General features: G+C 37.4%; 2 protein-coding genes and 1 long non-coding RNA gene across 4 annotated transcripts in view; 2 read left to right on the plus strand and 1 right to left on the minus strand.

Moving 5' to 3' along the window:
* Positions 1-6,343: 6,343 nt before the first annotated feature.
* On the minus strand, positions 6,344-9,123 carry LOC103475366 (fibroblast growth factor 1). The gene is made up of 3 exons (XM_008426936.2): positions 8,704-9,123; positions 6,778-6,881; positions 6,344-6,559 (listed from the first exon to the last, which is right to left on the minus strand). Exons 1-3 carry the CDS (start codon positions 8,939-8,941, stop codon positions 6,380-6,382), a joined length of 522 nt encoding a protein of 173 aa, XP_008425158.1. The 5' UTR covers positions 8,942-9,123; the 3' UTR covers positions 6,344-6,379.
* A 1,140-nt stretch (positions 9,124-10,263) lies between these two features.
* LOC103475367 (uncharacterized) lies at positions 10,264-11,405 on the plus strand. Its single transcript, XR_535325.2, has 2 exons — positions 10,264-10,510; positions 10,638-11,405. It is a non-coding gene; the product is annotated as an uncharacterized LOC103475367 (long non-coding RNA).
* Positions 11,406-19,079: 7,674 nt separating this feature from the next.
* Positions 19,080-27,025, plus strand: part of LOC103475368 (rho GTPase-activating protein 26) — a 64,331-nt gene continuing 56,385 nt past the window's right edge. Inside the window, exons 1-2 of one of the 2 annotated variants that reach the window (XM_008426938.2) lie at positions 19,080-19,376; positions 19,586-19,745. In XM_008426938.2, coding sequence (XP_008425160.1) covers positions 19,592-19,745 — 154 coding nt within the window. In that variant the 5' untranslated portion in view covers positions 19,080-19,376; positions 19,586-19,591. Of the gene's footprint in view, positions 19,746-27,025 lie in introns of both variants that reach the window. The other variant, XM_008426937.2, reaches the window with a different exon arrangement.

The following is a 27,025-nucleotide window of genomic DNA, read 5'->3' on the forward strand; positions in this document are numbered from 1 at the left end:
ATAGAAGATATTTTYATTACTAATTACAAATATACTCTACTACAATGAAGAAACATTTGATTTTCAGGTAAAATATGCTATTTGAACTAGAACAAATGCATATAAACTTCTGGTTTCAAATGATTGGTACAAAAYTTTAGTATACGATATACCAGATTTAAACTTAAACATTTTTTTCAAGGTCAGCATCAATGCAGTGCCTATAAGTCAAAAGAAGCATTGAAGTTTAACATGTACAATTTWAAGCCTGACAAAACAATAAAACTGCCCCCTACTGTTGATCTTCAAAAAAATCTTACTTTTCTTTTAGCTAAAGCCCAGTTAGCCTCCTCTGCCAGTTTCTCTAGTGTATATTCTGAAGAGTCAAATAGTTATCAAGTAGTATTTGCTCTGACTTATACAATATTTCTMCATGATTGGTAAATCCCTAAATSTATCCATCACGCAGAAATGATCTATTAGGGAAAACCACAAACATCTGTGTGATTCTCTTAGCTTTTAAAATGCTTTCTTTATCTCTCCTCATGTCCCTTTCACACTTGTTTTTATGTTTCTCCCTGCTTCTCTTTACTCTCCTGCCGTCTCAGGTAACGGTGGCAGATGGGGATACCATTGTCAGCATTTCCAGTTGGATCAGCTGACGGATATGCGTCTCCTATTTCTGTTCCTGTGTGTTCGTGTGTGAGCAGGGCAGAGCTTGTGTGGAGGAGAAAGGTGACGGGAATAGCATGCACACAGCGACACTGACGAAGCATATCTGTTTTCATTACCAGTCCAAGAAAGCAGGATGAAGGTGAGACAGTAGAACGGAGTGTTTCTCCAAAATSAAYTGAAAAAAAGGCCATGACAACTTCTTATGCAGGTGATTTTTAAAGCTGAAAAATAGAAACACAACAAAAATACATATTAAAGCAAATATAGTAAAAGTAAAATGGAAAGTGGAAAACAGACAGGAAGGGAGAGAAGTCAAGATGAAACTGAGGACAAGGAGACGAGTAACAGATGAGAGAAGATGTCTTAGTTCCTGTATGTGTGCGTGTGTGTGGGTGTGTGTGTGTGTGTGCGTGCGTGTGTGTGTGTGTGTGTGCGTGTGTACTTGTTTAGGTATTCTTCTTAGGACCATTTCTGGCATATTTACTCACATTTTGAAGACCAGTGGGTTTTATAGGCCTATTGTTTGGGGTTAGGGTTAGTTTTAGGACCAAGGCATGATTTGAGTTCAGGCTTATATATGCACTGGTCATCATTAGGTTTCGGTTAAGCGTCCAGGTTAGGCTCTGGAAATGAATGAAAAATGAATGGAAGTCAATGCAAAGTCCCTGTAAACACAGAAAGACATGCTGTGTTTGTGTGTGTGTGTGTTTGTASTTGTTTAACTGTTCTTCTTGGGACCATTTCTGGCATTTTTACTGACCTTCTGAAGACCGATGGACCTTATGGGTCCATGATTTAGGTTTAGGATATAGAAATGACTGAAAGGGAGTCAATGCAAAGTCCTTCTGACGATAGAAAGACATAGTATGTGTGTGCATGCATGTGTGTGTKTGCGCATTTGTGTGTGTGTGCTGGAGGGGTTTGTGTTGCAGAGATCTTGGCTGCTGTCAGGCTTGGGGACTCCCAGAGGAAGCCAGTCCTTGTTCAGTTTACAGTGAATGATTCCCTTCCTGCCCTGCACAGCCCAACAGGCCAATGGACAGCCAGATTGTGTGTGTGTGCGTGTGTGTGGGTGTGTATGTGTGTGTGTGTTTGTCTGGGTTTGTGTGGCCAGCTGGAAAGTGGGTGGGGTTCTGTAAATTAGAGTTCAGACAGGTCGCGTTCTTGTTTTAGCCTCCTAAACATCTATGTAACACTTCTGTTTGAAAATGCAGGAGTGGGGGTAGCAAGACATGGAGATTTAAGGTTAAACTGAACATTTTATCTTAAAACTGTTTCTGATATGATGATATAACCCATAATTTATAATTTTACATTTTCCTGTGATCTCAAGAATTCTCAATTTTAAGTTTTTACACTACTGGGATTGTAAATATAAACATACAAATAAAGTAATTATGGTTTACCAAAATCAAAATGAAGTGTAAAAAAATTAAGTCAGTGTGATATATTTTATTATTTGTTAGGCCAATAATTTATACAGAAGATTATGAGATTGGATGTGATCCACCTCTAAGATATTCCTGTGTGAAACAAATGCTGGAAATGGAAAATGTAAGAGTATCTTTGTGAATCTATCTCTGTAATATAGAATTACCACAATGTTTTTTTTGTTTGTTTGTTTTTACGCAACCTTATCTGCCTGGAAAACCTTTACATGTTCCATTTTCATGAAGTTACTTACAGGAAAATAATTTATGGTGCACTGTATCTATTTCTCATGGAAACAGTTGCATAGATAATCTGTAAATAACCCACCATTATACATAAAACAACCTGAATCGCCATAAAATGTTAGAGGTTGAAGTATTTTAAGGCAGCAAAAGTCCACTTTGGACTTAGCTCTTCTCATGCTATCCAGTAGTTTTATGTACAATATTTTTGCTCTCAGTAGCTGTTAGATTATCAGACTCGTTGTTAGAATAGAAGAGAAATCATCTTTATTGTGATTTCCTCAGTGGGAAGATTCAGCAGTAGCAGCAACAAAGTGATAGGCAAATATAAAAACAGAGCTAAGAATAAAATACTGTACTGTTTCTAGTATTAGCTTTTAGATCAGCTATTAGTCCTTTAGAATTCCAGTATGTAAAAGTCAAGAATCCACATTTATGACAGCTCATGTTGCTGGTTGTAAATAGTCTGATCTGATCACAGCAACACTAAATAAATTCTACAGGTTGTGAAATGATGCAGGATTTAGCTTTGAATGTGGCATTTTTAAAGCTTTCACTGGCTTTGTCTATGGAAGAACCAGGATCAGATCTGAATTTGGTGTCCTTGTTCTGCTTCATCACTCAGCTATAGGTTTCATTTCATTTTCTGGCTGATAGTAGGAAAGASGAAGCAAGTTTATTTGTATASCAACAAGGCAATTCAAAGTAGTTTACATGATGAAAACATATTAGAAAAGAAGCATAAAGCATTACATAGCAGAAACTTAATAAAGTAAAGAACCTCTGGAATGCAGTCTACAATGAATGATGTTTCAGTTAATATCAATCGAGAGCAACGCTACACGAATAGAGGAAATAGAGGTTGTAATATGAAGGAAATCCTACATTTCCCATCAGTAGTGCTGATTCCCTCTACTTTCTGCCTCAGTACTGACCATAAACAAACTCAGCAGTTGGTACAGTTGGTACAGTATTCTCAGTGTTGACTTTACTTACCTTTACTCATCTGAACACATCAGTCATTGTGTTCAGACTGCTTAGTCTTTGTGTCATCTGACTACAACACTTCCTTCCGGTTTAAAAATAGCTCCCAGAGGAAACCATATGACTTTACTAAATCGCTCCKTTGTTAGTYCTTGACTAAGCTCCTTGAGCTTTCCTGTTGTGCTTTGTATTTGTAAGCCCAATGAGGGCTGTCAAACAAACCCTTTTCTCAATTGGCACAATGAAATTACCAGCTTGTTTTGAGGTGAATTATTACTCTTAAATTGAAGTTTAGAAGCTCTCGCATTTGTCAGAATTTTTAAGCCTTATTGAACTAATAAAAACAAACTAATTTTATAATTTTGACCAAGTGTTGTGCTCAGAATAAATTTGAGGACTAAATGTAAAACTACAATGTCAAACTGTTGTATTTGAATAGGTAATCCTTCTGGTATGTGTCCGAGATCTCAGTTTGATTCCCACAATAATTTGAAACTTGTCGGAAGATCAGCTGCAGCCATCCCAAACATTTTAAACCATGTTCCAGAGAACGTTTCCTCCCGGAAATTTTTCCTGGCAGGGTGGCCTCCAAAGAAGTCTCTTCAGGCCATGTTCTGTTTCAGTCGTTACACATTAAGAACGGATTAGATGAAGAATGCCTCCACTTCCAAAAAATGTTGTGGTGAAAACATTKGATCGGGGTGAATGGAGGTCGTTTTGTTCACTTTGCTGTCATGGTTTCATGGTGAACATTTCAGCAGTGGGAGTGAGCTCAAATCAGAGCATGTAGAAGAAATTGCCTTCATTGGACTGCTTTTCATTGCCATTAAATTTACAGCTGGGATAAAAAAAAACTTGACAGCAGCTAATTTTTATAAGTATTATTCATTTGTTACATTTTTTTATTTGTTATTTTCCATCAAATTCATATGTATAAACAATCATTTCTAAACTCAGTGTAGCAACTTGTACCTCCCTTCAACTGGAAACAAAGTCTTTAGAAACAACATCAATGCTGCCATCTTGTGGCCAAACAAATATTTGTTTAATTATTATCAAAACAGTAATACTCTTCTTAAATGAGTTGCTAAAAATTACACTACCTTGTGAGATGAGATAAAAAAAATTRCAGATAACAGTTGAAAAAATGCAAAATTTAAAGACATAAAAATTTTGTGCCAAACTGGATAAAATTATAATATTTAGCAAAAAAAAACCCCTACGGATATTGAAAAAGTTAAACCTTATTGAATTATAGCCAAACCTCTTAAAAACAGCAACAAAGTCCCTAGAAAACGTTTGAATCTGTTTTGTCTGTAGTACCACRGTTGCACATTGAACATGGAGTGTTTCTTGATTAAAACCAATCTTATTAAGCATATCACAGAAACACAGAATAGAACAGAGTGACTGCTTTGGTTGCAAAGATCTTCTATGCAAGAAAATTGGGTGAACCCTATGGAAATGAACACATTAGGAATGTGAAAACGCCAGAATGTTTTCACATTCTGGTGAAAAAATTCCACCAGAATGTTTTCACCCACTGAAAACATTCTGGTGGAAACACTTTTGCCCCAGGATTATGTCACAAGTTGACTTTTAGATTTAAGGGAAGGAACAATTTAAAGCTGAGGGAAGTCAAACACTAAGATTGTTGCTTGTGAGCATACATTTTCTCATGTTAAAAATGCTTTCTTTTTCAGCAGTTTCTTCTTTTTATGTATGGTATTACCTTCTATTAATCCAGTCTAATCCAGTCAGGTTGTAATAAAACATATTTTATTTTTCCACATTTTATTTTTAAACATATTTCTTAATTCCAGTCCCTGAAAATGACTGATTGCAGTATGCTACAAGCCTGAAACCAGCAAAAAGGGTGAAAAAAGGTGCAAAAATGATGATTTATGTCCTTTAAACACTACATAACACAAGATGGTTGGAAAAACGTGTTTTAGCTAAGAACCACATGACACAAGATAGTTGATTTATTTTTCTTTTTAACTGTTTTTAATGTTGAACAACAAAACTTCAAGAAGTGCAACAGAGATTTTGCTGACAGAGCGAGAAACAGTTTTAATCACCTTTCAAAAGAGTCATCAAAACAACCCAGGTGTTATTCATGTTCACAGTTCTGCCTGTTCACAGTCAAGGTAACTTGACTGCAATTACAAGCCATTTCATCCAGATCATACTTTTACAATAAAAAAAAAAAATATATATATATATAAAATTTACTTTCCCATCACATTATATATTGAAAATATTTGTTACAATGTTGAGTAAAATAATATTTGATTACTGGTAAAACCACATATAAATACACTAATCATCAAGCCAGCACAAAGTTACAACATATTGTGAAATGCAAACAGGTTTTCAGAGAAACTTCTTCAACTGACCAGATTCAAAGAGCTTACATTCAATACAGCAACATATATGGTTTGTTGTTGCCACGAGTGGCTCTGTACCACATGTAAAAGTGGTTCCAGGAATAGAGATCATTCATTAAAAAATGAGAACCTCAACTTCACCCCAATTTAGATTAACTACAAAACAATCATCCCCTGAGCTGCAGGTCTTAACACCATGTTGCTCAGTGTTCAGTTTATGCTGTTTGTTCCAGACATGATCAACTTTAAAGTTATTTTGTGACCAAGCTGTACATTTCTTTCTCTCAGCTTCAAACTATGGCTCACAGTGAATGCTCATTTTGGAGCAGAGACATGCACTGGAGCCTGTTAGTGAGAAGGGAGGCTTTGTACGAGTAGGGAGTTTTTTTTTTTTTTGTTAGCTTATAATTATGCATATAAGCTACATTTTTTTCCCTGTGACCAAGCAATGACATTTTGTTGCCAACACTGTTGTGTTTTTGTGCAACGACAATAAAATAAGTCCAAGTTTAATAAATATATTTTCAATCAGCTGTAGTGGGCAAAAAACTTTAGGGTTGTTATCTCATGAACTCTTTCAAAGTAACCTTTACAATAGTTTGTCCAGCATAACATTCATGAAAATTATGTGAGCTAAGATCCTTTCTGCGTTTTTCCAGGGTTTTTATTCACTTTAGCTCAGGCTGCTTGCCTCGGCAGGAATAAAACGTTCTTCATACCCTGGTTGGTTTCTGGTCCCTTCATAGCTGCGCCATTCGACTTCAAACCAACATACCAGCTATATTTCTGGGAGCGAAATGTGGTGTAGCCGTTTGGTTCAACATGTTCCAAGAAGTTACACTCATCATTCAAGGTTTCCTGAGAAAAAAAGAATGTGCAAACAGCAGCAGTCAGACTATTTGATTCAAGGGTTCTAAGTAAATTCATCTCAATGATTGTACGGATTAATAAAATAAGACAATTTCTTTTCAATCTTATGTATATTAGATAAAAATCATTTACACTTTAAATACAGTTTTAAAAAACTTAGTTTAAACGGATTCTGACAAGTGTACACTAGAAAATCCAAAACTCACTTTTCCGGAGAGTTCTCCCTTATCGTTCATAGACAGGTACTTTTCCGACTGCTCCCCTTGGATGATAATAACTCCTATAGCCACCGCCTTCGGCTTCATGATTACTGCAACACAATCAGCATCACATTTCTGTGTGACTTTTTGTTTCCTTTCCGAGGCTAAATTTGAGAACATACCTACTTAATGTAACACAAAAAAAAAAAGCCCCCCCCCATACAAATGTGTTCAAAGGGTAAGGAGTTGTGATAAAAATCCCAAATTACTATAAAGCAGCTTTTACCAGAAATGTATTCTAAAAAGCTTGCACAAGAAATTACGTTCCCCAGTGGCCACAAATACTACAGATTACTTCCCTGGAATATAAATGTTACGTTCCATAGTTTATAAGTCATTTTTCATAACTTTTATAAAACTTGTAACAGTTACTGTCTTTGAAAACTTGATACTTCCTTGGAGCTTCGAYGCTAGTTTCACAAAACATTCGGCATGCTTTGAAGTAGTTTCCAAGTTTTCGTCCTCAAACTTAAAGCTTACTTTTATAGGTTGCTTTCTTGGAAGTTGCAGGTGGATTTTATTGAACATTATCGATACTTTACTGAGACCTTTATGGTACTTATATTAYACTTTTGGGGAATGCACACGTTACTTCTCTGAAAATTAGAATTTACTTGTAGAGTCTTTCTGATGGTGAAATGTTACTTTGTCATGATTTACAATTTCTTAAGATTAGAATACGATCACAACACTTAAAGGCTATTTTATTATTAAACTTACAGGCTGTTCTCTGGAACTTGCAGGTTGCTTTTTAAAACCTATTGGTTGCATTAGCTGAATTTGTAAATTATTTTAATGTAATTTATAGGTTACTTTTCCAAAATGRGCTGAATGTTTGTCATAAGTTATTTTCACTAAACTTCCATTTTACTTTACTAAATTATGCACTTTGCTGGAGCCTTCAAGTTACCTTGATGGTGTAATGATAGAATTTACAGGTTACTCTCCTTTAGCTTACGTATTACTGCAAAAGTCATCCAAGCTTCTGTCACAAACCTACAGTCTACCCTCTGGTTACTTTCTGGAAGTTATTTTTACAAAACATGCAGTCTATTTTATTGAACATACACACTATTTCCATTGGTAACTTTCCAGATAACTTTCACAAAACTTGTTAGCTTCTTTTACAAGACTAGAGGCAACTTTTATGAACAGATGGATTACTTAATGAGACTTTCAGAATTATTTTCCTAAATTCACAGATAATTTTATTTGAATTTATTTTCCAAAACATTAAGGCTACTTTCAGGAGCTTGCAGGTGGCTTGCCATATCTTTCAGATACTTTATTTGACATTGTTTAAAATGTCTGCTATGACAACTTGACATTAACCAAGACAAAAACGTTTTTGTCATGACAACATTAATCAAGAAAAAAAAGTCTTTGTTATGACAACTTGACATWAAMCACGACAAAAACGTTTTTGTCATGGCAACTTGACATTAATCAAAACAAGAAAATGGCTTTGTTATGACAACTTTACATTAACCAGTAAATCATAATCTAACATAAATATGCAAATTATCAAACTTTAAGAAAACCATGTAGCTCTATGTGTTAATATTAAATTACTGTGTCACTTGTTGGTCTTAACTTTCTTCATCCAATTGATCCTGTTATGCCACGTTTATTACAGTCATGTCAGTCTTGTGCACACCCCTTTAATTAAAGTGTTATCTTTCTTTTTTTCCAAGCCTACTTAATTTTAATTTGTCCACCAATGCATCTCATTTGGAAACAATAAAATTCAGAAAATATAAAGATTTAAAACAAAGCAAATAAACGTTTGTCATGTTTAACGTATGTTTAAATATCTGATGACTAACTCTGAACCGCAGCTTAAATAACAAAGAATAAATGCGTTTTTCTCACTGTATTGGTCATCTTCCTCCCTCACGCCAGACACCGCTCCATCCTGAGCGATCTTCAGGTGATATCCTCCATTCTGACAGTAGAACTTGACTCTCGTGCGTCTCTCCGGAAGCGATTCAAGTTCCTGGTTCTGTTGYAAAGACAGAGGACGATCAACCTGCTCGCCACCACTCTGCTCGGGACGTGGAGGAGTTCGCTCGAAGCATGAATTAAGGAAGGAAGGACAGCACCCCGCCATGTGTGCTGTGATTACTCGGAATGCTCTCCTTTCTCTCCTGCCGAAAATCAGAACCCCCCTCTGCTCTTTTTCTCCCCTACTTTTGTTCTGCTAAGTATAAGGATCCAAACTAGATTCAGGCGAGGCTATGCAGGAACATGGCACGTTCTCAGACCAAACATTTATTTCAGAATAATTTTCAAATGCCAAACAAAACCAAACAAGAATAAACAACACTTGTTGCTATGGCGATATGGCCATTTCTGACATGGGCGACGTAGACAACCGTTAACATCTCCTCACTCCCCCCACAACCTGAGGATCTAAACGTCAACAAACTGATAAATAATGCAAAGCGCCATCACACGTCCAACGGTCTTCAGTTAGTCGGAGCGGATGCGACCAGCGGTCTCTGTACGTGAATGGAAGTTGGTGTACGAACTGTGGACTGGTGAATAGCTGCTGCTCCGAGGCGATAAAACGTAGGACAGTGAAATGTTGGCCCTACTATCTGCCACKGGAGTTTACTGCTGTGTTTACATCCTAATGCTAATGACGCATCGAAGGAGCTGTACATCACAGCTCACTGCAAAATAAGGCATCCGGATGCGTTTTACGTGGTTGCGGGGAACTTTAATCGCGTGAAACTGGCGAACACTCTGCCCAGTTTCTACCAGCATGCCACGTTTCCCACGCCGGGAGACAACAGTCTGGACTGTACTAACGTTAACGGTGAGTACAGAACTCTTCCTCAGCCCCATCTTGTTCTCTGGTCACATCTAAACCTTGTTGGCGAAAGCATATCGTCCGCTGACGAGACGGATTAGACCCACAAAAAAGACTGTCACTGTGTGGCCAGGACTGTTTTCAGTGCGCATTGACAGATCTTCATATGAGGGAGAGGTGAACCTGGAGGAATACACCTCCTCTGTTCTGTGTTTTGTCTCTAATCGTGTTGATGATGTCACCACCACCAGGCCAGATATCTGTTCTCCAAACCAGAAACCCTGGCTGGACGTTGAAGTGAGACCTCTGCTGAAAGCTGGAGTTGCTACATCAGCACTCCAAGGAAAGAACTGACTGTGGACATTGTGAGGGCCAAAGCCCATACACCCAGAAAATTCAAGGTCACTTCACCACCAAGACATATGTGGAAGGGCATCAAGTGCAATACAGACTACAACATCAGGRATGCACAGTGCCCAAGGGACCACTCACTGCCAGATGCACTCAATAAGTTCTACGTCCGCTTTGAGGATCCTTTTTTTTTAAAGGTTTTTTTGGCTCTAGTGGCCCCCATTTGATAGTTAATTGACAGGAAAGTGGGAAATGAGAGAAGGGGAAGACATGTGGCAAGGGTCGCCAGGTCGGGAATCGAACCTGCGACGGCCACGTTGAGGACCAAGGCCTCCATATGTGGGCCTTGCCCAACCCCTGCGCCCCCACAGCCCACTGCTTTGAGGATACTAAACCCCCCCCAGCACCAAACTTCTACACCCATCGGTGACACGTCCCTCTGTGAGACCACAGCAGATGTGAGGAAGACCCTTCAGGGAATCAACCCCCGTAARGCCCCGACAACATCCCAGGGTGAGTACTGTTTGTCGTGCTGTGCACATCAGCTGTCTGAGGTGTTGGCAGTCATCTTTAACACCTCACTGTCACTGGCACAGTCCTCTCCTGTTTAAAGACCACCACTGTTGTCCTTGTCTCCCAGCGCGTCACAGGCATGAATGAGGCGCTGGCCTCATTCATGAGGCGCTGGCCTCATTCAGGCCTTAAACATCTGTGGTCATGGAGTGCTTCGAGAGGCTAGTCAATGCCCCCATCAAAGACTCTATCAATGTCACTTTGGACCGTCATCAGTACCCCTACAGGAAGAACTGCTCCACTGCTGACCATCTCATCAGTGGTCCACACAGCCCTCACCCACCTGGAGAGCAGAAATTCTGTCATTTGTCTGCTCTTTCTGGATTTCTCCTCAGCCTTCAACACCTTCATCCCACAGACCCTGGTGCAGAAGCTCTTCTCTCTTGGACTGAGTCCCACACTGGGGAACAGGATACTGAACTGCCATGACCAACAGACCTCAGACTGTCTGCTGGCCACAACACCGTCTCGTCCCCTATCACTCTCAGCATTAGCTCTCCGCAGGGCTGCATCCTGAGCGCCCTTCTCTTCGATCTGCTGACGTATGGCTGCTTAGCAAGACACTCCAGCTGTTATATCATGAAGTTTGCAGACGACACAGCAGTAGTGGGACACATCACAAACAATGAGTCCACATACAGAGAGGAGATGGAACGTCTGGTGCAGTGATGCAGAGACAATAACCTCTGCATCAACTTGAAGACCAATGGGATGGACAAGGATCCTCTTCATCCCCTGTACTTTGGAGGAGCAGCTGCCGAGGTGGTCCTTTTATGTATGTGTTTGTGTAAATAAATACTTTTAAATACATAAATAAAATATTTTTATATAAATAYATTTATTATTTATTTGTTAGGCTTCTTGATTAGGGATTTGGATCAGAATTTTCTATCACAAGCAAGCGATTGTGAAATGATATGACATTAAAAAACTTTACTCCTCGCTGGAAATGTTACAAATTGTACTAGTGATAAATAWTGGACCATGTAGGGGGGRTTATTTGTCAAAMCAAATATCMTRTAMAAGTTCAATGCATAAGCCACTACTGCACTGAGGTGATGTTTTGTATGCGGGCAAAAGAAGTCCAATGTCCAAAACTTGTAGGTTGCATTTTAGGGTTTATTTTTCCATTTCCAAGCAAATAATAAAGACCAAACGTTTCATTGTTTCCTGCTGCCTCTCCTGCTCTAGTAAAACACAATASGCCCCAACCCAGTGCCTGCTGGTCCTATACCAGTACCTATGCTTCTAGAAAATGGACCCACAGTTCTTCCTGTCTAACTTAAAAAGTTAATAACAAAAAACAAAGAAACAAAAAAAGCAATGTAAAAATGAACTGTAAATAATCCAAAATATTTAAACTAAATYAAGAATACATTTTAATAACATTCAAAGTAATAAAAAATGAAGGATAAAAAGCTCAAACAGACCAGATGTCTTACTAATCCAGATTTTTGCATGGATGTTGCTAGAACACCCTACATTCTTTATCCGGTTTAAAGACCACGGTTTCTTGTCTTACCATATCTTTTCCTCAAGAGTTTATCCAGTGCAAATGCGTACGCCAAATACAAATGGAGCTCACTTTCTTTTTATTTATCCTGGAGAACAAAGATCCCAGCGCAGCAACTATCAAGAACTTTGTCCTGTAAGAACTAAAAAAAAACATGGTTGTGGATCCAGTCTGGCAGTGTTACTGCAACAACTCTGGTTCTTTCTTACAATTTGTAAGTAGACATATTGCTTTGTCAGAGCCAAGACACTCCACATTTAGAAGAATGTCTTGGAAGAAAGGAAAGCAGGGGAGCAGGGAAAGAAGAAAGAATGAGAGGCCAGAGCCACAAAAAGAATGTGAAGCCTACCCCTTCACCCAGGAGGTTTTCCCAGGAACAAGACCTGAGGCGCATCAACACGGGGTATTTAACATAAGTGCTGCCAGACCAGGACCTTTGGACAAAGTAGCAGCTGGAGATGACGTCAAAAGTCCAACCGATGACCCAGTCAGGGTGCCGACGTGTGGGAGGAGAGCTTCAACCTGCGTGCATGTTGATGAGGTCAGGGGGGTTTTGGCTTCAAGTGGTGTAAAGATGTTTGGCTTAAAGTGGAGGAAAGTTCAAAAAGCTGTTTATGGAACCAGATGTTGTCTCGTTCAGCCTTTAATCATTCRAAGAAGCAGGTTCTAAACTTCTACAATGGCTCTCAAAAATACGCACACGGCTGTTAAAATACCAGGTTCTCATGATGTAAAAATCAGAACTCGATAAATAATTTTAGTAAATCACAAAACCTGTTCCTCATATACTGTGAGATTTATCAATTATAGTGAATTTTGCTAACCTATAATATGGCTAAGCTCTTGTAGTTACATTTTTCCTGACTCTTGAGTCCTTTACATGAAGCCAGAATTTGAAGAGAAATTACAAAGTATTACAAAAACATTTCTCTCAAACTAAAGAAATTCTGTAAATATTAATGTGTGCATCTATGCTCAGAAATATCTTGTTTCTGTTTTCTAATTTACTGTAAAGTACTTAATATTTTTTTTTCTTTTATCCTGTAGTTGGTAAAGATCTAATATCTAATCTAATCTAAGATCTAATTTGTTAAAATGGTTGACTAAGTCCCAAAAACTAAAAGAAGAGGAGACTTCATCTGGGTTTAGTTGTTTGAGAAGTGTCAGTGCCTTATCTCCACATCAGCCTGCTGGACCTGAGGAACAAGAGGTGAAATGCCTTCAAGAACTAGAAACACTAAGTTACTTTTTGCTTAGACATCCAGCTTTATTTTGACCTGGGTGACAGAGTCCACGCAGACATCAGTAGATAAAAAGTTTGGCAATCCAAAGCTCTATTTCTATTCACATTYTCACTCTGTAATAGTCATCTGTCACTTACCTGTGGGAAAGTCACATGAGTACCAACATGTCCTCCTTTCTTTCTCTTGTTTTTTGGTTGAAACAAGTTTCATCCTTCCTTGCACTTGAGAAATGTCTGTTTTTTATATATGTTTGTAATTTGTTCTCAGTCCTCTTCTCACTAATATCGCCGCCYCTCCAACAGCGTCAAGAAGACTCATTTTAACAAGCCAGCGTCAGAACTAAAATGATCCTCTCAGACTACAGACAGGGGCTGAGAAAGAGAGACACAGGCATCCAGGACACAGTACTGAGCCAAAGTCTGGAAAATAACAGAGCTTTCTAACTATATGAGCACTAATGCCTGAGACTAATGCAACTATAAACATTTATATAAAATAAAAGAGATGACTGCAGTTACCTTCTACCTTCTCCTATAGGATTGGGCCCTTAGGCCACACAAGGTAATAATCTACTTCACATGCCTGCAGACATTATGSATTTAATCACTTTGGCACTTTGCCTCTCAAATTTATGCATTTTAAATTTTGTTTTAAATAAGAGGGGATTAAAAGAAGAAACAGCAATGATGACAATCTTGTGTCATACCAGGAAAATATCTTTTTACAGTATTGACCCAGTTTTGTTCAGGGCCTTTGGCAGAACCTGACTTTGGGGGCCCACTTCCAGTTGTGCTCTTTGTCAGCTGGGTGGATTTTTGTGATCGACAGCTTCAGTAAAAAATAAAGAAAAAAGTTGTGATAGTAAGGATATGACTGCAAACTTTGAGAGTGTTTCAGTAAAAAAAAAAAAAAAAAAAAATTTCCTATTTAAAAAAATATTAATATTTAAAGTGAGAACTGGTGCAAATTTTCCTATAACCAATGTCAGAAACTGCTAGATTGCTAGAAGAGCAGACTCACGGAAGTTACTTCATCCAAAAGAGATAATACTAGTTATCACATTACTTCCTGTGTGGATGTGCACATGTTACGTTTTTGAACCAGCAGGTGGCAGAACAGGTTCACTTTATTACAAATGAAAATCTTTAAAAACCTGAATTAGACAATTCAGTATTGTCAATACAATGTTTGAAAATGTAAAATTTAAATAACAAACTTGAGCTACTAAATAGTTTTTATCACGCTTTTTTTTTTGTAATTCTCACATATTTAGAGATTTTAACATAAACATTAAGGCAAGTGCAACATTATTTKCCACTTTAATGTATTTCCCAAACAGGTGTATTAAAAAAAAAGAATCAGTCAAGGATTGTATGTAGTAAATTAACATAAATGTATAAACCTCCAACATTTATTTGTGACAATACGTCAATACACTTTTATAATTAATTACAATAATTCAGCGCTAGATACACCGTATGAAACTGTCTCTTCTAAGATTGCATTTTTCTGTAAGGATCTRCATAAAATTATCAGAGAAACAAGTATCAATCAAAACAAAATTTGCAGCWATTTCTTTTTGATTTATTTAAAGAGACAAAAACTAAACAGCTGAAGGCAAATYATAGYMCAGTTGAAAGTGAAACCTGACTTAGAAAGCGGCCTTTTCCTCTCATAGAGTATAAAGTTTAATGACAAGAAAGGTTGTAAAGTTTAGCAAGTTAAGGATTAAATGATGACACAGCCTTACCAGTAGTCTTGTATGTCAGAAGGGAAATCGTGTTTTTCAGATAGGACAAACAAATTCTGAACTGAGTCTTCTTCCACATGTTTGTGTTGTTTCCTAGATGGTTTGTGRCAAACTGAAAATAAAAGTAATCAGAGTAAAAAGGTCTGAGTAATGCAAATGCATTTAAACCTCTTCTGTTTTTATTTGCAAGAAAAGACAAAAAAAAAAATCGAAGACATGCTTTATTTTCCTTCCACCTGACCATGTGATAGTTTATGTAAAGTCCCAACATGTCTGTGGCTATAAGGTGAATAAATGTCAAGGTCTTTTGTGAGGTGCTTTTAATGAAGAAGGAAGAGAAATTGAGATGACTTAAAGTTTTCAAATTCAGAATCTGAGGTTTTTGTGTTTGGTGTCTACAAAAAAAGAAAGAGAAAACGTATTCCCTACAGAATACATATATTTAATATTATAGGAATATAATTTTGATATGTGGATTTAAGCATRTTAAAATCTTTAGCATGTTCAARGAGGAACTTCACTTGCAAAATAAAAATAAGAAATAGACCATGAGTCAATTTGTTTCAGYCTATTTTATTAGTCGAGATAAAAACTTACCGGAGCTACTGACAGAAAAAGTTACAAGAGGCCTTGAATATTTAGTTAGCTTCATCTTGATGGCCATAAAACATAAGGAGAGGGTTACATATGGTATTATGCTGATTAGGATTTTTATTTATGTTGTGAAGATATATTAATGTCCCTGACCTCAGTGTGTCTTGGACATATTTTGAGATGAATCAAATGAAGAACCTGACATCATCCACATATTAATTATGTTGTACATCTAAGCATTGTGAGCCCTGTTTGTACATAGAATTTCATTTTATAACTCGACAGCTAAAAGAAAAGGCAAAAAAAAAAAAAGTTTCAGTTCTTGCAATACATCAAAGACCAAACCTGTGTTGAATGACAAAACCTCAGACTTAAAGTTCATTTTTCTTGTGTTATCAGAGACTCAGACCAGCAGCTGCCAAATCTAAATATAGTTTGCATGTATTGTACCTGATTGCAAACCGGGTAAATCCGGTTTTAGAATCTGCCTCCTGCATTTTAAAACATATACAAATAACAGACCACTTCCTGAGTGTGGGTGAACTGTCGAGCAGACTGAGGCAGATGGAGAAATGAGTGAGCAACCAGACGCCAATGCTCTCAGATTTTGGGGAAGGAAGTCTTGCTTCTAAATCTGAACTGTTTTAACACATGAAGCATAAACAAGCTGCATGTGTCAGTGACATGTGTGCAAGACATTAAAAAAGGGAATCCAAACTTGTGAAGCTTGTGAAGTGCAAGGCAGTTGGCCTTATATAGTCATCTTGTTATAAGATGACTATATAAGTCATACAATTTGATCCCTATGTAATTATATTGCAGTTGTTGCCACCTCTAGTAAGCATAACCAGTAACTAGGTTAGAGGCAATGAGATTTTTATATATATTCTCTGGTGATCTTTGTTTGATTATAAAAAATGGTTTGACCATCTGAAACATGATGAGACAAGCAAGAAATGAATGAYCAATATAATGCTGTCAWTTTTTTTGATAGCACTATAGATATGTTTTAACATTCTGCAAAACCTGCTTTTCAACTGTTTTTAGTCAACTAAATAGTCACACATTTTTTAACTGAAGTGATTTTCTGGTTCCCTGAACAAAAGATTTCCTTTGATTCTTGTTTACTGAAGCAAATATGAATATTATGTATTTTACCTAACAAACCTGGCAACAAATGGAGAAATTTTGCCGCACTCTCCTTTGCTGACTTTATCTGAGGAAAGTGAAGCCTGSAGCGCTTTAGATGCTTTTCTGGGTTCTTTTGTGACTTCTCATATCGGTTGCTTATGCTCTCTCAAAGTCATTTTGCTAGGAAGCAACACTGGGAAGGTTGACCACTAGTCTATGTGTTCTCTGTTTGTAGGAACATGTTGTTCACTTCTGTTTTTGAATTATGTGATGTTGGTATTATTGGTTCAGAACAAAAAGATCCTAGGCTTAAATTGGCATGTTGTCCATGTTCAAGTGCATTTTTGCCTGGTACCCTGGCTTCCTCCCAATGTCCAAAAATATGCATGATAKATTAATTATGATGTCTAAAATCCTGGGTGTGTTTATAGAAGGTTTTGTGTCCTGAGTGTGGCTCTGAGCTATTGCCAGAAAAACTTTTTTTTCTTTTTGGGTTAAAGTGTGGATTTAGTTTTTATAGAAATAATATCAACAATGATATATTCTTAGTTCAAACAACACATATTTAGACCAGGTGGCTTTGAACTGCAAATTAATACTTAAAATACCCAACTGTTTTGTCTGTTTTCAGTGTCATATTTTTGATTTTGTAAAGGAGTTTTGTTGCTTTTGGAGACTTGAAACCATCTGCTGCAAAGAGTCCGTTATGGATATTTCATAATGATTAAAAAAAACTGTCCTCTAATTAGAATTTTAACAAAATAATATTTTATTATTTTATCACTATAACAATGATAAAAAAAGAAACTGAACTGTTTTAGATCATCTCTTAGATATAAATTGTAGTGCTACCTTCTACCAACAGAGGGCGATAGAAGTGATGCATTTAGAACCATCAGGCAGAGAAATTCCCTGTTTCCTTTGAAATGACATCAGCGTCTTCTCCGCTTTGGCAAATCATTGGAGTATTTTGCCAAAAGCTACAGTTAGCTCCGGTCCCGCTAAAAGCAAAGATCGCCTATACTTAAGAGGATGTTCTATCAGATTAAATTAGCTATAACCTGCCCTTTCACAACCAAAATCCTTCTAATCTAAGTGTGTTGGGAATYTCTTCACAATTTTTAATCATCATATGTAAATTGAAACAAACCAGCTCAAATATATGTGTATATATTTATGAAAACATATTTCCTTTATGTGTCTTCTACATTAATGYATGTCTTGCTTTTTGGGGGTAAATATTTGAACTGTTTTGGGTTCCYATTCAGCTCATTGGAGCAGTTGAAACTAAAATAGTCCACATTATTAAAATGACCATTCTGTGAATAARTATACAGTGGCAATAAAAGAGTAATATACTGGGTCATGATGAATTGATTCGTGCAAGAATATTACAGTTGGCTTTATTAAAGCCGCTTTTGTAAATGTTGTAGTGGACAACAACATTTTGACAGATTTATTGCTCAAGTTGTATTTGAACAGTTTTCAGCTGCAACTCTGGTGTTTAAGCCGTCATTTGACACCAAATCCATGATGGTCTGTGCCAACAAGAAAATAGGAAGAAAACAAATCAAAGATGCACCTGCATAAAGCACTTTGATTTGTTGCTTTATGTAATATGTCATGTGATGAGAGGCATATGTGCATAGAAACTTGTTTTTCTATTATTTTAGCTAAATAAAAAAGCTGAACGATGGAGAAACCATGACATGCTGATCTGGAGGTGTAAAGTGAGTATGTGAGTTATACGCAATAAAATATCTGTCGTATAAAATCGTATCTAGAAACATTACTCGACTGAGTCCTCTTTGCTATTTTTTTGTCTTAGCATTGAAGTAAACAAGTGAAAAATAAAACAAAAACAAATTACTCAAAACAACCACGTTTTATGTCTTATGTGATGTCACCAGTGGCATGTGCACACAGATTATTGTTATTGTTTAATATCTTTATGAAACTATAGTTTACAATAACTAAAGAATTAAACCAACCACCCATGATTGTTCTTTAGGCATAACGCACCATCTACAATAAGTTCAGCAATGAACTGCCTTAGTGGAAAAGTCTGAAAAGTAGTTTTCTTTTATCAAAAGAATGGTGTACAGCACAATCGCTCATAAAACCGTATCCGAAAACTTGATCAGAGTGAGTGCTCTTTGTAATTTTTTTTATCTGAGCTCTGGAGTGTCCCACGTGCGCCCGCCCCATTGGTGACGCTCTCCATTCCATGCGTCCCATTGGTCAGAATGGACGTCAGTCGCGATTATCCTTGTTGGAGTAGGTTTCTGGTCGTCTGCGGRGATGTGCTGATTCTGAACGGGCTTGTTTTAAAGCCGCCCAGCAGAGAACGTATAGCTCCACGGTAGGAGCTSCGGGGAGCTGGAGCTGAGCTTTGTTTTTTTCTCTCCCTCCATCCCTCCTCGGAAGCTTTTTTAAATCCGAAAYGTCCTGGTCGAGAGGAATGTAGCACCAGTTTTACCTGAGACTGTGGATACCTTTGCGTTTCAGCGCACCAAGCTCCTTTATTTTTTATTTTATTTTAATTTTGTTGGAGAAATAAGGGAACTCCTGCTGGTGCGTACAATTGAAAATAAATAGGGTTATGTAGGGACAGTTTCCTGGAACTGCTGTTGTACATGTTGCAATTGTATTTTCCATCATTGCGGAGGCAGTAGAAGTAGTAGTATTAGCTCCCACCCTCCTGCTCCACATCTTTTTCCTCTTTTCTCCGCTGGTTCCGAGTTGTTGTTTTTTTTTTTGTTTCTTTGGTGTTCGTGGATTAGTAGAAGATGGGACTACCCGCTCTGGAGTTTAGTGACTGCTACCTGGACAGCCCGCAGTTCAGGGACAGGCTCAAGTCCCACGAACTGGAGCTGGACAAAACCAACAAGTTCATCAAGGAGCTGATTAAAGACGGCAAAGCGCTGATCCAGGCTCTGAAATGTAAGTAAAGCTGGACAGGTGTATGTGTGCAATTTGAACGGGACTGATGGAAACAGCTGATTTAAAACAAAGAAACAAACAAAAGTTCATCTCCATAAGGTGCCTGACAGCGTGTAAGTGATTTATAAACAAACATGCTTGAGTCTCCTGTAACTGTGGTAAAAATCCTTGAGATATTTATTTATTTTGCAGTGTATTAATCCAGTCTTTAATAGGAGAACATCAATTAGAAGAAKAAAAAAAGCATAGAATTGCTTTAAAAATGAAGAAAACGACATTTGGCACTGTTAATCCCAGCACTTTATCTGCTCATATAACATAGCATAAAGTTAGAGCCAGCTACAGGCTGATAAGAGATTTCCATGGTAATTACTTGTAATGTATACTGAAATATAAAACAATGAGTAACATACTTGCTTTTAGTTAAAGGGACAATATTACGTAAAATTCACATTTTTGAGCTTTGCATCATGTTGTAATGTYATCCCCTCATCAAAAACTTCTTGATTCTTTCATGCATATTTGAGAAATCCTTTAATCTCCCATGGCAACCATTAAGTTGTACAAAACGTCTAGGTGGACCTAGCTCCACCTTTGATGCACAATGCCTCATTGGTGCTGCAGTTTCCAAACTTCTGCCCCACACGTCCCCCACTTAACTCCTTCAGACTATCCAGCAGCAATTAGCTAACACCCGGTGGAACTGCTGGTCACCTGAGCTCATTACCCAATCATCAGTGTGTGAATGTATGTGCGAATGGAAATGACTGATTTCATGTAAAGCATCTTTGAGTGTCCTACTAAAACCGCAATGTGAATCTGATTTCATTTGATTTAGATACCTGCTTGTATATTATAGCCTTTTGCCATTATACTTTTAGTAACACAGGTAAAAAAAGCTAGTTAAACGGTTAATTAGTCAGGCTATCTGCTCACATAGCTAGCCTGCAGTTTGCTGCTTAACAATTATCCCGCCTGTATCTTATAATCGTTTTAAAACAGTGTTGGCTTAATAAAAGTGATGGACACCATGTCTGTCCGTGCCACATGTGCAACATCTAACTTCATAACTGTTTTTGACAAGGTTTTTATGCTTACATTTCTGATGCTAACATAGAAAAGGATTTGTCTTTGCATCAGATCCAAGTAACCATTTACCACTTTGATTACATTTCCTGGCTGATATAAAACTTGGTGATGCCACTATGTCAGTTTTTGCTCAGTTCTCTTAYTATAGGCTTTGAGATTTTTTCTCCCAATTGACTATGCACATACCTACATTAACAGTTCAAACTTTATAYTTTTTCAAAGTTATATCATGCTACTTAAGCCATAAAGCAGATTTCTAGGGTTTTTACAGATCAACACATCAATTGTGCCAATGAGTTTGTTCCTGTATGTGTTACTGATGAAGGACATAACAGGAACAGTTGAGATCAGGCTGATTTGACTGTACAGTGCATAGTGTGCTCTCAAGCTGTCAGCACGTTTGTCCCTATCGGATTGTATTATTWCGGGGCATTCAGGGAGAGTGTTTGCTTTCATCCGCACTGATGAGTGCTGGCATTTATGTTGGTATGCTGACGGCTGTGCTGTCCGCTTTGTGCTGATTAAAGCTGATTGCGGAAATAAYGTTGAATATCATTTACAAAAACTTCACATGTTTTAATTTTCAGGAAAATYCCAGCATGATTTTTAAATTTCTGCTGCGCTTGTTTTGATGTTTGTTTATAAGTTGATAACTCAGTGACTGATGAGAAAGAACTGAAGATAAAAYAGTTCTTTCACTCTGGAAAAATGTATTTGAATAAATACAAATGTCCCATATTTGAATTGTGAGCCTGAAATTCAGTCACGGCTTTTATTTTTATTTAACACGATGTGTTGTATAAAAATATATTAATATAATACTTTACACTAATTACTTTGTAAAAACATTATCTCTATTAATRTGAATACTTTCTTTACTATGCACTGCTGTCGTCAATTCATTATCTAATAATAACATATTGATCATTTAGTGTTTTCTGTGTTTTGCTTTTAATGCCCTTTACTGTGCCTTTTTCAGAGTCACAGTTTACAGGATCTACTTTCAGTTTATCTAATTCCACTAMAATGGCGACCTGTCCAGGGTGACCCCGCCTCTCGCCCCAAATGTTCGCTGGAGATGGGCACCAGCACCCCTCCCGACCCCACTAGGGACGAGGGTGTACAGAAAATGGATGGATGGATGGATTCTCTTTACATCATATTCTTTTAGCACTTAAGAAAATGAGCTAACAGCATGGATTGTGCCTCCAGGACAGATCGTTCCCACACAGAACTGCTGCTGCTACTAGCTTTATGAGGTTAATACAACTAGCAGCTAGTGCTTTACTGCCTCCTTGTTTGCACTATTTGATTTTAAACAATGCTTTAGCAACAGTTAGCCTTCCCCAGAATCRCAGYATATTCTCAGTTTTRAAAGCTACTTWAATAAATAATATGAAAAAAAGTAATCCTTTGGTTTATTGTGAAGGCCTTGTTTTTTCTGAGCGACCAAATCCTAGAATATCACTAGTGTCAGGAAATCACATTTAAAATCACATTACAAATGTTATGTTCTCTGTTTTATGCCAATTATTGTTACTCATCTGTTTGCTTTAAGTCAGCTGGATTTACTTTACAGTGAATTTTTTTTGAAAGACTGTGAGGATAATGAGAGACTGGAACCAGGGACTGTTTTCTCATGCAATATGTTGCCAGAGAACTGTTGGCAAAACTCATAAAGTTCATTAGAGAAAGTCCTGGGGTGGAAATGAAGTTTCCAAAATTCCTGCTTGCACAGCAAAAATAATTTGACACTCAGATGACATTTTGACCTTGTAAGTGGTTCATGATATATCTTCAAGTTCACATTACTTTTCTCCTGTTAATTTAATTAAAGAAACAACTGGAGTAATGGTAAGTCGCTTTGCACCAGAAAGAATCTGAGTCTAGAGTCTTAGACTCAGAAGGGACTAGCCCAACACCATKCACTGCACAGCCAACATAACTATATATCTTTTTGTCCAGATCACTTTTAAAATTGTGATCTGGATTTTAGATCTCAGTAGTTGCTTCCTCATTAAATAAAGTAACATAAAAATTCTCAGACTTAAGTCATTTTTAAGTTGCAAAAATTCCAAACAACTTCATATTCAGCTTAGATTCCAAGACTAAGTTCTTGACTTAAACTCAAAATTTGGGACTTGAGTCTCATGAACCAACTGTAGCTCAGCAACGAGGTGTGCATCAGACTACAGAAGGCCTTTTTCAGTGATTGGAGTCTTGGACTTGTAAGACTTGTAAACAATGCTATAGTTGAGATCCACTAAATGGAAATCTTGCCTCTATCTTTCTTTCTTTATGTGCAACTTGAACTTTTAACCCCAGTTATAGCAGCAACATCTGTGCCATGCTTTGTTAAAGTAGCATGAATGCTCTGTCTACCAATCTGCTCAGTTTAGTTTGCAGCTTTTAAAAACCATACTTGTTTTGTACCAGAGGGCTCGACCTCACAAAGGATGATCTGATTTCTTGAGGTCTTTGATTTCTTACACCTCCACCTCCTCTGCCACTGAGCATATAGAAAGTCCTTAACGTTTAAATAGTGAAGGACTGTTTCACTGTTTCACAGGCTTTCGCTTGTGTTTTTATTCTGAATTAAACATTGAAAAAGTGAAACCGGCTTTCTGTTACCATGAAACATAGTACTTCTGCTTTATATTCAGTTGTTTCTGCCTGTAGCTTGATTTTAGTTAAGGACACAACATTTTGTAAGGACAAACTGCTGTTGTAGATATTTTGAATTGGAGCAGAAACCATAGAAGTATATTATTACATTTTTTATAGACTTGAACCTCTAGAGGAAATTACAAAGTAAACTTCTTTCTAGAAGAGAGAAAAATAATGTAGTTAAAAAGACCAGTAAAAGCTACGCTTTTACGGCGATGGTGCTGCCTCTTGGGTTTTTGTTACCAAAGATGTTTGCAGATAAGTGTCAAATATAGTGAGAAACATATGAAACTTCTATAAAATGCAGTTTTGACAAGTCATTACTCATAAGTGTGACTTTCTGAATGCAGCACAATTTCACACATTCATCCACTGCATAGCAAGTTCATAGCAGCTCCATCCTGTTTCTGTGGGTTGAACTGGTTGCCTTACTGTTGCAGCTACAGAGAGTAGCATGTCAGAAGTTGTCAGCACACAAACTCAAGCTACAAGGCTTCTCTTGATTAAATAATTTCTAAACATACAAAAATGTAAATAACAGAAATTTCTACATGTATAAAAGACCTTTGTATTAATATGTACTTGCATGTCTGTGTGCTGACATTGTCATTTTAAGGCAGACACAGCCTGTCATTATGGAGGCTGTAAACATGTGTAGTTCACTACTCCACCTCTAACATGACACGACTTAATCGGCCAAATAAACCCTAATTACCAGCCTGACATTCTGGTGCCTTGCTGGAAACAAGATACTGAGTTTTATGTAAGGTTGGCATGTTTTCAGTCTGTCAGAAAGCATCTCTCAGACTACTTTTCCTTCATGAAAGATTTTTGTTGTTAATATATTGATATTAACAGCATTCTTGAAATTTACTTTTTATCTTGCAAAATAACCTATTCTGACTGAAATGTGGATTTTTTAAGCATTTGTTTTATATAAAAATCTAAATTTTTATGTCAAATACTGGCAGAAATGTGTTTATAGGAATGCAGGTTTTACTGCGTTTAGTCATGAGGATAAGTGCAAAGAAAAACAGCAGTGTTTCTCCATGCTAACATATATTTGTCAGAAGTTCATTGCACCAACAAATAGTGCTTGAAGTGGTCAAGATGCATAGATGCCAAAAGCTTGAAGTCATTGCCTTTCACCTGTTTATTTTGAACAACACAACTAATAAAAAAATTACATTTTGGATTATATTTACTCATGGGGAAAAGAGATTGTACAGGCTGAACATTTTGAGACAACAGCCTTCCACAGTAAGACTGACCTGACGTGGGGCTTGATCCTATAAAGCCCATGCTTTGCCCAGGCATGTGCTGTGTGCTTTGGCACTGGTTTAAGAACATCTTCCCACCCATCATCATCATCTTGATAGTGGTTCTGCTTTGAAGCAATTACTTTGACATCAAATAGAACCTTAAAGTGCTCATAACAACTTCACTAACAAGCTGCTGGATAACTGAGGCCTTGCGTGTAAAAGTCCTAGGGAAAGAGTGGTGGAAATTCCCTGAAACACACCGCTGTTCTGCAAGTCTCTCTGATTCTTTGCTTTTTTTCTGTAACTCTGTCTTTACATATCTGTAGCCACTCATGCTGTTGTTAGTGAGTTGTAGGAAAGGCAATGGCAGTCATTCAGTGGCTCAGCTGTCAACTAGACTGATAAATGAGGGTCATAGACACACAAACACTAAAACACCATAACTAATTCTCTAGCAGAGCTTGAGTGAACCTCCTTTTAAAATGTTCGGAGCAAAGGCGGAGTATGTGCCGCTGGGCTAAGGAAGAAAAAGTGTCTCTGGGAAAGGAAAGAAGAAGAGAGGGTGTTGTTGTCATTCATGCTGCTTATGGAGGAGATCTGAGCGGAGCTATCTAGGTTGTGGATCTGAGCGAAGCAATGAAAAGAATGGGGGCAGAAAATTGAGCTGTGGTGTCCCTAAATCCGAAAACTGAACGTGTCACAATGGAGAATAACATCCACCTTTTGGCTTTTTGCACATATTCATCATTTTGCCTGCAGTTTTGCTCCAGAYGTGCCCAGATCTGGATGAAGAGAATGAGTTTATATTCATTCTTTTGTTCTTTTCAGAGATATATAAATTGCATCACAGTGGGGGTTGGGGGTCTTGCTGTGGTTGTTAGGTAGAATATAAGAGGGAAATTAGGGCATGACTTGCCTCAGCTCTTTTGCTTTTGTTGTCTCGCTTTTTGTTGCAGTAGATTCTCAGTCATGGTTTGAAACACGTGCAGCGACACGCCCTGCATTTTTTCATTCAGTCCTCTTAATGCAGGATTCTCAGTCATATTGACACACTTTTATTTGGATGGCTAATTCTGAGTCTAACAAAAGTCTAACACAGCAGCCATTTTCAAAGAGCGAGGAACCCATATCACATTCTTCTCACTAAAAACAGACCAAAACATTTCACTAGACAAAGAAAATGAAAACGAGTCAACCTTCAAAGTTGCATGCCTTTATTTTAATAATGCAGATTTGCAAAAAAAAACTTTAATGTTTTAGATTCACTGAGACAAAAATCTGCCTGTTTGGTTTGCTTGACTAAAATTCTGCATGTTTAGTTAATTTTTGAGGCAGGGAAAAAAACAAAACAATGCTCTTTAAATTTAAATCACAAAAAAGTGAACATTTGTGGCCCTCAAATACTTTCAGCTTGACAATTTACCCGCATGGCAACAGGTTTTGACAGCAACACAAAGCAGCCTCTAATTGTGAACCAGAGAACTGAAAATGCATGTTTCTCAATATATTATTGACAATCTAAATCTAAAAAATGTGCTGTGCATTAGTATTCAATCAAGCCTTTTAATATTTACTGAAATCAGTCAGTCTGACTGATCATAAAGCTGAAATATTACCTATCAAGTTCCCATTTCAGGCACAGTTTGGCTTTCTCAAACATTGCCACATTGCTGCCCATTGCTCCCTTTAAGTTTAGAAATAAAAATAATTTGATTGGAAATAAATCTACTCTATCAACATTTAATGCATGCTAGAAAGTACTTTGATATTAAATTCCCCCATTGGAGATGCCTAAGTTATCAAATGCACCAAACCGCCCAATCTGACTTACTTTGTGCTGATAAAGTCMGTGGAAACAAAGATTAAATACTGATGAAGCTCATCACCAAAGAGCTCCAGCCAACGTCATTACTGACACTTTGATATCGACTATCTGACTCCAGCTGGACTAGGCCTGATAAATATTTTAGCGGTGAGGCATATTAGTTGCGCTGCCCAGCAATCACACAGCGACTCCAGCTTTCAGTTCTTTGTGGCTTTATGTTTGTTTTCTCCCATGAGAACTGTTTATTTCACTCATGTATAATCTCTGGTAAATCCAGTTCTGTTTATGACAGAAGCTCGGTCGTTCAGTGCACAAAATAATATATATGTGTATTTTTTTCCAAGGTAGCAGTTAAGACAAACATGGTGATGATTAGTGGAACTGAAAAGGGAAGTGCAAAAGAAGCAGAGTTAGTATACTCATAGCTCTGGTATTAA

Source organism: Poecilia reticulata, linkage group LG14, assembly GCF_000633615.1.
Source record: "Poecilia reticulata strain Guanapo linkage group LG14, Guppy_female_1.0+MT, whole genome shotgun sequence".
In the NCBI taxonomy this organism is placed as follows: domain Eukaryota; kingdom Metazoa; phylum Chordata; class Actinopteri; order Cyprinodontiformes; family Poeciliidae; genus Poecilia; species Poecilia reticulata.